The sequence below is a fragment of the Nerophis lumbriciformis genome, linkage group LG03 (genome assembly GCF_033978685.3).
Source record: "Nerophis lumbriciformis linkage group LG03, RoL_Nlum_v2.1, whole genome shotgun sequence".
NCBI classification, from domain to species: Eukaryota; Metazoa; Chordata; class Actinopteri; order Syngnathiformes; family Syngnathidae; genus Nerophis; species Nerophis lumbriciformis.
The window spans coordinates 64,767,501-64,780,877 of NC_084550.2; the positions used below are offsets into that span (position 1 = coordinate 64,767,501).

At 43.2% G+C, this 13,377-nt stretch overlaps 1 protein-coding gene across 3 annotated transcripts in view; it reads right to left on the bottom strand.

The window, feature by feature from the left end:
- Positions 1-13,377, bottom strand: part of pif1 (PIF1 5'-to-3' DNA helicase homolog (S. cerevisiae)) — a 148,520-nt gene that overhangs the window by 21,695 nt on the left and 113,448 nt on the right. For all 3 annotated transcript variants that reach the window (XM_072912875.1, XM_072912873.1, XM_072912874.1), the window contains 2 exons: positions 7,181-7,334; positions 7,000-7,114 (listed from right to left, as the gene is read on the bottom strand). In XM_072912875.1, coding sequence (XP_072768976.1) covers positions 7,000-7,114; positions 7,181-7,334 — 269 coding nt within the window. The remainder of the gene's footprint in view (positions 1-6,999; positions 7,115-7,180; positions 7,335-13,377) is intronic.

The window sequence follows — 13,377 nt, forward strand, 5'->3', positions numbered from 1 at the left end:
AACGACTATGAGCTGATAATGGGAAAGCAAGGGCTTGGAACCATGAATGTAAACGGAGAAAGGTTTGCTACACCATTCGCAGACAACAGCTTGGTTTTTGGAGGTTCTATTTTCCCACACAAGGACATCCACGAAGCAACATGGGTTTCTGCCAACCACACAACTGAAAACCAGATTGATCACATCTGCATTAGCCGGAAATTCAGGCGCTCACTGCTTGATGTCAGAGCAAGAAGAGGAGCTGACGCTGCATCTGACCACCACCTAGTCACAGCAAGGTTCCAGATGAAATTGAAATTCATGAAACAAGGAGGGAGGATCAAATTGAACATAGAGCAGTTCCAAGATATAGGTACTTTGGAACTTTACTAAGTCACATTACACAAACGGTTTCAAGCACTACAGAACCAACACAAGCACCAGGAACTGTATAAGGGATTTGGGAAGGTCCATCCATCCATCTTCTTCCGCTTAGCCGAGGTCGGGTCGCGGGGGCAGCAGCCTAAGCAGGGAAGCCCAGACTTTCCTCTCCCCAGCCACTTCGCCCAGCTCTTCCTGGGGGATCCCGAGGCGTTCCCAGGCCATCCGGGAGACATAGTCTTCCCAACGTGTCCTGGGTCTTCCCCGTGGCCTCCTACCGATCGGACGTGCCCTAAACACCTCCCTAGGGAGGCGTTCGGGTGGCATCCTGAGCAGATGCCCGAACCACCTCATCTGGCTCCTCTCGATGTGGAGGAGCAGCGACTTTACTTTGAGCTCCTCGCGGATAGCAGAGCTTCTCACCCTAAGGAGAGCCCCGCCACCCGGGAAGCTCATTTCGGCCGCTTGTACCCGTGATCTTGTCCTTTCGGTCATAACCCAAAGCTCATGACCATAGGTGAGGATGGGAACGTAGATCGACCGGTAAATTGAGAGCTTTGCCTTCCGGCTCAGCTCCTTCTTCACCACAACGGATCGATACAGCGTCCGCATTACTGAAGACGCCGCACCGATCCGCCTGTCGATCTCACGATCCACTCTTCCCTCACTCGTGAACAAGACTCCGAGGTACTTGAACTCCTCCACTTGGGGCAGGGTCTCCTCCCCAACCCGGAGATGGCATTCCACCCTTTTCCGGGCGAGAACCATGGACTCTGAGGTGCTGATTCTCATCCCAGTCGCTTCACACTCGGCTGCGAACCGATCCAGTGAGAGCTGAAGATCCTGGCCAGATGAAGCCATCAGGACCACATCATCTGCAAAAAGCAGAGACCTAATCCTGTAATCCCCATTTGGGAAGGTTTGAAGACCAAATGGACGGAGACATGTGCAGAAGTGGTAGGGAGAAAAAAAGTCCACAAACAAACCTTGGCTATCCACAGGAACCCACAAGAAAGTTAGTGAGAGAAGGGAGAAAAAGGAGGTAGTTAACAGATGCAGAACTAGAGCAGGAAAGGCAGCAGCACAAAGAGAATATGAAGTAGCAAACAAGGATCTGAAGAAGAGTGTCAGAAGGGACAAAAAGAAGTACATCGAGGATTTAGCACAGCAGGCAGAGGAAGCAGCAGGAAAGAATAATCTGAAAGAACTCTAACCACAAAGATGCTCACGGGCAAATTTAAACAAGCCCAAATGCATATTAAAGACACGAATGCTACACCCCTCACAACCAAGGAAGATCAAATCCAGAGATGGACTGATCACTTTCAAGACCTACTCAACAGAGAGCCAACTCAACTGACTGCAGATATTCTACCAGCTCCAATCATGCTTGAAATAAACTGCAACCCTCCCCACCAAACTGGAAATCAGGAAGGCCATCAAAGCCATACTTGCCAACCCTCCCGGATTTTCCGGGAGACTCCCGAAATTCAGCGCCTCTCCCGAAAACCTCCCGGGACAAATTTTCTCCCGAAAATCTCCCGAAATTCAGGCGGAGCTGGAAGCCACGCCCCCTCCAGCTCCATGCGGACCTGAGTGACGTCGGGTGCGCAACACCACGTAAATCGTTGGCCAACCAAAAAGTAACCCCAGTACGCTATAGCCAACATTTACCAGGAGATGGCAACAGACAAACATAGATCACTCTATTACATTTCTCCCCTTTTAGAAATGTTTAGAAGTTAATCAAAATAAATAAACAACCCAACCAAAAAATGCAGCAGCTCGATTAAAAAACTGTACTTAAGCCACATTCTTTTCTTTTTTTTAGTACTGAACTCTTAACCCTCATTTGTAAAAAAATAACATGCTTATTATACAAACAGTATTTGTACACCTTTAACACAGATTTTTATACTGTCTTCAAAGATTCAGTTTTTTTGGTGGTACTCGAAACCTTTCTGGGTACCTGCGAAAGGGTGTTCAGCATGGTTGGAAAAATAGTGACAGAGAATAGAACAAGGATGGACAATTCAACCCTCAACTCAACAATGAGTAGATGAGTGTTATGTGTGTGTATATGTGTAAATAAATGAACACTGAAATTCAAGTATTTCTTTTATTTATTTATATATATATATATATATACATATATATATATATATATAATAAAAAAAAAAAATATATATATAGCTAGAATTCACTGAAAGTCAAGTATTTCTTCATATATATATATATATATATATATATATATATATATATATATATATATATATATATATATATATATATATATATATATATATATATTTACTAGCTGTAAATATACTCCTCCCCTCTTAGCCCCGACCCCAACCACGCCCCCGCCCCATCCCAACCACGCCCCCCCACCCCCCACCTCCCGAAATTGGAGGTCTCAAGGTTGGGAAGTATGATCAAAGCCCTGAGAGCAGCAAAGGCAGAAGGGCCAGATGAGCTACCAGCCGAAGCTCTCAAAAAGCAGATATGGAAACATCATCCGGCATCCTTTTCCATCTCCTGCAAGCTATCTGGGAGGGAGAAAAAGTCCCATCAGACTGGATACATGGCAACATCATCAAGATTCCCAAGAAAGGAGACCTCAGGGAGTGTAAAAACCACAGGGGAATTACGCTCCTCTCAACACCAGGGAAGGTGCTCAACCACATACTACGAGGAAGGATGCGGAAATTGGTCGATGCACAACTGAGGGAAAACCAGGCTGGTTTCAGAAATGGAAGATCTTGTGCTGACCAAATTGCCTCCCTCAGGATTATAATAGAACAATCCATGGAATGGAACTCACTATTAATTTCATAGACTTTGAAAAGGCATTTGACACTATTTCCACATTCACACACACACACACACACACACACACACACACACACACACACACACACACACACACACACACACACACACACACACACACACACACACACACACACACACACACACACACACACACACACACACATTTGTATATATAAAAGCTCTATAAATTCTGATTGATCTACGGTATTTGAAATCTGCAGGTATTAGCCAATCTGGTTTTAAAAAGGTGCCATATGTAATACTGTGGCCAGAAATGGTACTGCAACCAACATCAAAATTCTGTAGTCCCCTCCCACTCTCAATGACTGAGGTTGCCAGATACGCAGCCGAATCCGAACTTCAAATGGCAATCGACGAGTCAATCATCAATCAATCAATGTTTATTTATATAGCCCTAAATCACAAGTGTCTCAAAGGGCTGCACAAGCCACAACGACATCCTCGGTACAAAGCCCACATAAGGGCAAGGAAAAACTCACCCCAGTGGGACGTCGATGTGAATGACTATGAGAAACCTTGGAGAGGACCGCATATGTGGGTAACCCCCAGACCGAATGCAATGGATGTCGAGTGGGTCTGACATAATATTGTGAGAGTCCAGTCCATAGTGGATCCAACATAATAGTAAGAGTCCAGTCCATAGTGGGGCCAGCAGGAAACCATCCCGAGCGGAGACGGGTCAGCAGCGCAGAGATGTCCCCAACCGTAGTGGGGCGGGGCGTGGTTGGGGGCGTGGTTAAGAGGGGAGGAGTATATTGACAGCTAGAATTCACCAAGTCAAGTATTTCATACATATATACACATATATATATATATATATATATATATATATATATATATATATACATATATATATATAAATATATATCCTGAAAATATGCAAACAAAACTGTGTTTAGATAATTGATACTTCAAACTTGCATAAATATAACATGAATATAACATAACTTGGCTTCTAAGAGCTTCAAAATGTAATGAATAAAATGCTAAAGTTGTTGATAAACAAGCAATTATTTTAATAAATAAATATGGTCATTTTAAATGAATTATTATGGTAATTTAAGATTAATTATTTCAAATATGTTTTTTTTTAATGTACCGGTATAATTCTCTGGCTGGATGTAATAAGGAGTCAGAAAAAATACAAATAAAAATACAATTAATTTTGATGTTTTTAGCAAAATATAGTAAAAAAAAATTTTTATTACGGTAATAAATATATTTATTTTTAGGTAAGATAAACATAATAATACAATTTATCTCTAGTCCGGATGATTTAGTTCTTGTCATGCTGTTGTCCTCCTGTAGTGAAAAAAGGCTGTCCTCGCTCAAGTCCGCATGGAGCTGGAGGGGGCGTGGCCTCCAGCTCCGGCTGAAAATCGGGAGATTTTCGGGAGAATATTTGTCCCGGGAGGTTTTCGGGTGAGGCGCTGAATTTCGGGAGTCTCCCGGAAAATTCGGGAGGGTTGGCAAGTATGCCAAAATAATACGTTACAGTAATCGAGACGAGACGTAACGAACGCATGAATAATGATCTCAGCGTCGCTAGTGGATAAAATAGAACGAATTTTAGCGATATTACGGAGATGAAAGAAGGCCGTTTTAGTAACACTCTTAATGTGTGATTCAAACGAGAGAGTTGGGTCGAAGATAATACCCGGATTCTTTACCTTGTGTAATTGTTTGGTTGTCAAATGTTAAGGTGGTATTATTAAATAAATGTCGGTGTCTAGCAGGATCGATAATCAGCATTTCCGTTTTCTTGGCGTTGAGTTCTACGCTGTAGGTTTCTCTTGTTTATGCTTCTTGCAAGTAGGTTTACTAAGTAATTATGCCACATTTGACTGATGTTGATTAGCCAAATGTATTTGTAAAGTTTTAGTCGGGAGTCGGGACAGATTGTTGGCGTTACCTTGCTAAAATGTCTTGTTTGACCACCATCAAAATAATGATATATAACAGGGGTAGGAAACCTATGGCTCTAGAGCCAGATGTGGCTCTTTTGAGGTCTTCATCTGGCTCTCAGATAAATCTTAGCTGACACTGCTTAACACGATAAGTAATGAATAATTCCGCTGGTAATCACAAGTGTTAAAGGGGAACATTATCACCAGACCTATGTAAGCGTCAATATATACCTTGATGTTGCAGAAAAAAGACCATATTTTTTTTAAACCGATTTCCGAACTCTAAATGGGTGAATTTTGGCGAATTAAACGCCTTTCTATTATTTGCTCTCGGAGCGATGACCTCACAACGTGACGTCACATCGGGAAGCAATCCGCCATTTTCTCAAACACCGAGTAAAATCAGCTCTGTTATTTTCCGTTTTTTCGACTGTTTTCCGTACCTTGGAGACATCATGCCTCGTCGGTGTGTTGTCGGAGGGTGTAACAACACGAACAGGGACGGATTCAAGTTGCACCAGTGGCCCAAAGATGCGAAAGTGGCAAGAAATTGGACGTTTGTTCCGCACATTTTACCGACGAAAGCTATGCTACGACAGAGATGGCAAGAATGTGTGGATATCCTGCGACACTCAAAGCAGATGCATTTCCAACGATAAAGTCAAAGAAATCTGCCGCCAGACCCCCATTGAATCTGCCGGAGTGTGTGAGCAATTCAGGGACAAAGGGCCTCGGTAGCACGGCAAGCAATGGCGGCAGTTTGTTCCCGCAGACGAGCGAGCTAAACCCCCTATCGACCCTAGCTTCCCTGGCCTGCTGACATCAACTCCAAAACTGGACAGATCAGCTTTCAGGAAAAGAGCGCGGATGAGGGTATGTCTACAGAATATATTAATTGATGAAAATTGGGCTGTCTGCACTCTCAAAGTGCATGTTGTTGCCAAATGTATTTCATATGCTGTAAACCTAGTTCATAGTTGTTAGTTTCCTTTAATGCCAAACAAACACATACCAATCGTTGGTTAGAAGGCGATCGGCGAATTCGTCCTCGCTTTCTCCCGTGTCGCTGGCTGTCGTGTCGTTTTCGTCGGTTTCGCTTGCATACGGTTCAAACCGATATGGCTCAATAGCTTCAGTTTCTTCTTCAATTTCGTTTTCGCTACCTGCCTCCACACTACAACCATCCGTTTCAATACATGCGTAATCTGTTGAATCGCTTAAGCCGCTGAAATCAGAGTCTGAATCCGAGCTAATGTCGCTATAGCTTGCTGTTCTTTCCGCCATGTTTGTTTGTGTTGGCTTCACTATGTGACGTCACAGGAAAATGGACGGGTGTTTATAACGATGGTTAAAATCAGGCACTTTGAAGCTTTTTTTTAGGGATATTGCGTGACGGGTAAAATTTTGAAAAAAACTTCGAAAAATATAATAAGCCACTGGGAACTGATTTTTAATGGTTTTAACCCTTCTGAGACGTCAACATAGCAGCAGCGAGCTTGTTCGCTCTCTGTGACAATGCACCGCTAAAAATAGTTTGTCTGCGTTAGAATTTATAATAATACCACAAGTATTTGTGGTATTATTATAAATTCTAACTCCAAATGTAAATGGAGTATTGTTTTTATTGGGTTTTAGAGGACTTACCATTAACTCCATTGTAAGCGGACTTTTAGTAACGAGTTAGAATGCATTTTTCTTGCCTCTCGTAATGATTGCGAACGATAGGCAAAGTTCCAAAAAAAGTGCAGTTCCCCTTTAAAGCCTTAATTATCGCAAAATCCATTTAATTTATTCTAATGCTTTTTATTGACCTGTAGAAACCGTGATTAAGTGTAATCCCCCCGCCCCCCCATCATACAGTACAGAAGTCATTTACCTGGAAGCAGAACTTGGCCTTTTCCTTCCCTTTCGAAACTGGAGGCAACTGAAGGAAATCCCCACAAATAATCAACTGGATGCCCCCGAATGGCTCAGCGGACCTCCTCACCGACCTTTGTGCAGAGAGCAAATCTTTACATACGACTGGAAGGATAGGGACATGTTCATTTGGATCCCACCTGGCCACACACTCCAGCTTGTCAAAGAACGTCGCGTCAACCATGGAGACCTCATCAATGACGAGGTGTCGACAGCTGGTCCAGTGCTGCAGGACCCCGGGCCTCTGGGCCAGTTCGATACACTGCTCCAGAGGGGATGAGCCAGAGCCAATACCTGGGTGCACATTTGACAAGCACTCACAGGTGGAAACGATCCAGTTTGCTTCCCATTCCTGCAGGTTTTTATACTGTTATAAGCCTAAACAGGGAAGCCCAGACTTCCTTCTCCCCAGCTACTTCGTCCAGCTCTTCCCGGGGGAATCCCGAGGCGTTCCCAGGCCAGCCGGGAGACATAGTCTTCCCAACGTGTCCTGGGTCTTCCCCGTGGCCTCCTACCGGTCGGACATGCCCTAAACACCTCCCTAGGGAGGCGCTCGGGTGGCATCCTGACCAGATGCCCGAACCACCTCATCTGGCTCCTCTCCATGTAGAGGAGCAGCGGTTTTACTTTGAGCTCCCCCCGGATGGCAGAGCTTCTCACCCTATCTCTAAGGGAGAGCCCCGCCACCCGGCGGAGGAAACTCATTTCGGCCGCTTGTACCCGTGATCTTGTCCTTTCGGTCATAACCCAAAGCTCATGACCATAGGTGAGGATGGGAACGTAGATCGACCGGTAAATTGAGAGCTTTGCCTTCCGGCTCAGCTCCTTCTTCATCACAACAGATCGATACATCGTCCGCATTACTGAAGACGCCGCCTGTCAATCTCACGATCCACCCTTCCCTCACTCGTGAACAAGACTTGAACTCCTCCACTTGGGGCAGGGTCTCCTCCCCAACCCGGAGATGGCACTCCACCCTTTTCCGGGCGAGAACCATGGACTCGGACTTGGAGGTGCTGATTCTCATCCCAGTCGCTTCACACTCGGCTGCGAACCGATCCAGTGAGAGCTGAAGATCCTGGCCAGATGAAGCCATCAGGACCACATCATCTGCAAAGAGCAGAGACCTAATCCTGCAGCCACCAAACCAGATCCCCTCAACGCCTTGACTGCGCCTAGAAATTCTGTCCATAAAAGTTATGAACAGAATCGGTGACAAAGGGCAGCCTTGGCGGAGTCCAACCCTCACTGGAAACGTGTCCGACTTACTACCGGCAATGCGGACCAAGCTCTGACACTGATCATACAGGGAGTGGACTGCCACAATCAGACAGTCCGATACCCCATACTCTCTGAGCACTCCCCACAGGACTTCCCGAGGGACACGGTCCAATGCCTTCTCCAAGTCCACAAAGCACATGTAGACTGGTTGGGCAAACTCCCATGCACCCTCAAGGACCCTGCCGAGAGTATAGAGCTGGTCCACAGTTCCACGACCAGGACGAAAACCACACTGTTCCTCCTGAATCCGAGGTTCGACTATCCGGCGTAGCCTCCTCTCCAGTACACCTGAATAGACCTTACCGGGAAGGCTGAGGAGTGTGATCCCACGATAGTTAGAACACACCCTCCGGTTCCCCTTCTTAAAGAGAGGAACCACCACCCCGGTCTGCCAATCCAGAGGTACCACTCCTCTTTGAGCTGCCACCTTATCGTGGTAAAGGAGTTTGCGTGTCCCAATGATCCTAGGAGCTATGTTGTCCGGGGGCTTTATGAGTATGGACCAAAACTCATGTCCACATATATTTTGGCTGGACGTTAATAAATACGCAAATTTTTTGTGTGTGCCGGAGAGTGAATTTCGACAAATCCAACCCAAATATGCGTGTCACCTAACATGAGTCATTTTCTGGACATTTTCAAGTTTCATGCATAGAGAGATGCTTATAAAAATATTAAAAAGCCTTGAAAATAATATAAGAGTAGTAAAGTATAATCTTCAATATTCTTTAAAACAAGCCTTTAGCTCTGCTTAAATCTTCAGATAAAACCAACTCCCAAAATAAAGTCCCTGGTTTAAGAGAATATTTGAGCATTCAGTGGAGCACATGTGAGCAACATCAGACGTGGCCACACCAGCAGCACCTGTCCCAAACCGGACTAAATAACGAGTTATTATAATAATCAAATGACAGCAGTCATTTTTATGAGATTATTTTCTGACATAAGCGATTTGGCCCACTTACAATGACAATAAAAAAATTAAAATACAATTTCATGAGCTGTGGACTAGTATTGTATGTCTGGGTAGGGGTCCTACTTTGGAAATAAGGGGTACCCCTTTCAGAGATCCCATTTAGTTCCCCTTTAAACATTCACCTGTTGCACAATGAGATGTAAACATTCGAAAAGTGTACATCCCAGTAACTTTTTGTCGTATCTTTTATGAGCATTTCTTTAATCTGGGAACATAATTTCGTGAATAATATCAATAAATTAACATTCTTAATTAACGACAGTAGAATAAGCACACGTGTGATTGGGGAGTCATTTGCGTTGCCGTAAACGCATCACCGGCAAAGCAACATGAGTGGGTGTGTTGGCGCAATTAAGAAAGAAAGATAGAAGTCAAACACTTGGTTTAAGCCTGGTTTGTATGACAGAAAATGACCAGTTTTTCTACATACCGTTATTTCCGGACCATAGGGCGCACAGGATTTTAAAGCGCACCGCCGATGAATGGTCTATTTTCGATCTGTTTTCATATATAGGGCGCATTAAAAGGAGTCATATTATGTTTATTTTTTCTAGATGGAAAACACTTCCTTGTGGTCTAGATAGATAGATAGATAGATAGATAGAAACCCCTTTTCCATATGAGTTGGGAAATTGTGTTAGATGTAAATATAAACGGAATACAATGATTTGCACATTATTTTCAACCCATATTCAATTGAATATGCTACAAAGACAACATATTTGATGTTCAAACTGATAAACATTTTTTTGTTGTTGCAAATAATCATTAACTTTAGAATTTGATGCCAGCAACACGTGACAAAGAAGTTGGGAAAGGTGGCAATAAATACTGATAAAGTTGAGGAATGCTCATCAAACACTTATTTGGAACATCCCACAGGTGAACAGGCAAATTGGGAACAGGTGGGTGCCATGATTGGGTATAAAAGTAGATTCCATGAAATGCTCAGTCATTCACAAACAAGGATGGGGCGAGGGTCACCACTTTGTCAACAAATGCGTGAGCAAATTGTTGAACAGTTTAAGAAAAACTTTTCTCAACAAGCTATTGCAAGGAATTTAGGGATTTCACCATCTACGGTCCGTAATATCATCAAAGGGTTCAGAGAATCTGGAGAAATCACTGCACGTAAGCAGCTAAGCCCGTGACCTTCGATCCCTCAGGCTGTACTGCATCAACAAGTGACATCAGTGTGTAAAGGATATCACCACATGGGCTCAGGAACACTTCAGAAACCCACTGTCAGTAACTACAGTTGGTCGCTACATCTGTAAGTGCAAGTTAAAACTCTCCTATGCAAGGCGAAAACCCAGAAACACCCAGAAACGCCGTCGGCTTTGCTGGGCCTGAGCTCATCTAAGATGGACTGATACAAAGTGGAAAAGTGTTCTGTGGTCTGACGAGTCCACATTTCAAATTGTTTTGGAAACTGTGGACGTCGTGTCCTCCGGACCAAAGAGGAAAAGCACCATCCGGATTGTTGTAGGCGCAAAGTTGAAAAGCCAGCATCTGTGATGGTATGGGGGTGTATTAGTGCCCAAGACATGGGTAACTTACACATCTGTGAAGGCGCCATTAATGCTGAAAGGTTTTGGTTTTGGAGCAACATATGTTGCCATCCAAGCAACGTTACCATGGACGCCCCTGCTTATTTCAGCAAGACAATGCCAAGCCACGTGTTACATCAACGTGGCTTCATAGTAAAAGAGTGCGGGTAGTAGACTGGCCTGCCTGTAGTCCAGACCTGTCTCCCATTGAAAATGTGTGGCGCATTATGAAGCCTAAAATACCACAACGGAGACCACCGGACTGTTGAACAACTTAAGCTGTACATCAAGCAAGAATGGTAAAGAATTCCACCTGAGAAGCTTAAAAAAATGTGTCTCCTCAGTTCCCAAACGTTTACTGAGTGTTGTTAAAAGGAAAGGCCATGTAACACAGTGGTGAACATGCCCTTTCCCAACTACTTTGGCACGTGTTGCAGCCATGAAATTCTAAGTTAATTATTATTTGCAGAAAAAAAATAAAGTTTATGAGTTTGAACATCAAATATGTTGTCTTTGTAGTGCATTCAACTGAATATGGGTTGAAAAAGATTTGCAAATCATTGTATTCCGTTTATATTTACATCTAACACAATTTCCCAACTCATATGGAAACAGGGTTTGTAGATAGATAGATAGATAAATAGATAGATAGATAGATAGAACTTTATTGATTCCTTCAGGAGAGTTCCCTCAGAATTTTAAAAGTAAAAAGTAAATAATGGGGGTATAAATGGAAATAAAATAAAAAATAACAATAACAATAAAAATAAGAAGCAACAATAAATAGTAAAAAATAAGAATATAACAAGAGAAACTAGGCAGTAGTGACCATGACCATACAAAAAGTGTACATCCCTGTAACTTTTTGTCTTTTTATGAGCATTTCTTTAAGCTCGGAACAGAATTTGGTGAATAATATCAATAAATTAACATTCTTAAATCAACGGCAGTAGAATAAGCACAAGCGTGATTGGGGGAGTCATAGTGTAACTGTTTTTATGCGATATTGGAGTTGTCCGACTTTTTGCGTTGCCGTAAACGCATCACTGGCTAAGTAACATGAGTGCGTGTGTTGGCGCAAGTGAGAAAGAAAGACAGCTGTTTTTATGTACGTTTTTTACTCATGTTTTTGGTGTGGTTACGGTGGAATACAAACAGTTTCGCTCAATTGTGCTACATGCGACTGCACTTTATGGAACTTTGAGTGTAGTGCACGTAGGGCTGGCCGATATATCGATATACTCGATATATCGCGGGTTTGTCTCTGTGCGATATAGAAAATGACTATATCGTGATATTGGAGTATACGTTCTCACGCAGTTGCTTTTAGCTGCGGGCATTACACTACAGGCTCTTTTCACTCTTTCTTCTCAGAGAGATAAAACAAGCGCACCTTCTTACATACGTATACGCCCTCGCGGAGCAGAGAGGTAGCAGCATGGGTAACGTTAGATGTGGTGCGCGTGGTAATACGAGAGAAAGAAAGTGCAAATCTGGTAACAAATGAAGGAAGAATTAATTCCCAATCCATAATTCCCAGTCCATCGTCTGGTGGTGGTTTGGCTTCAAGTGGGAATATGTCGAACAGACAACCGTAATTTGTCAAGTGTGGGGCAAAAGCGTTGCTACAAAAAGTAGCATTACTGCTAATACGTAGCATCATTTGAAAAGTCACCCGCTAGAGCAGAGGTGCTCACACTTTTTCTGCAGGCGAGCTACTTTTCAATTGATCAAGTCGTGGGGATCTACCTCATTCATATATATAATTTATATTTACTTATTTATGAAATATATGTTTTTGTTAATAAGTTAAAGGTGTTTAATGATATTGCAAGCATGTTTAACACATATCATAATATTTTATTAGAGCGTATCAAAACACGTATTGGTATGTCAGACTTAGCTTTGTCGTGGTTGAACTCTTATCTTACTGACAGGATGCAATGCGTCTCCCATAATAATGTGACCTCGGACTATGTTAAGGTAATGTGCGGAGTCCCCCAAGGTTCGGTTCTTGGCCCTGCACTCTTTAGTATTTACATGCTGCCGCTAGGCGACATCATACGCAAATACGGTGTTAGCTTTCATTGCTATGCTGATGACACCCAACTCTACATGCCCCTAAAGCTGACCAACACGCCGGATTGTAGTCAGCTGGAGGCGTGTCTTAATGAAATTAAACAATGGATGTCCGCTAACTTCTTGCAACTCAACGCCAAGAAAACGGAAATGCTGATTATCGGTCCTGCTAAACACCGACATTTATTTAATAATACCACCTTAACATTTGACAACCAAACAATTACACAAGGCGAATCAGTAAAGAATCTGGGTATTATCTTTCACCCAACTCTCTCGTTTGAATCACACATTAAGAGTGTTACTAAAACGGCCTTCTTTCATCTCCGTAATATCGCTAAAATTCGTTCTATTTTATCCACTAGAGACGCTGAGATCATTATTCATGCGTTCGTTACGTCTCGTCTCGACTACTGTAACGTATTATTTTCGGGTCTCCCTATGTCTAGCA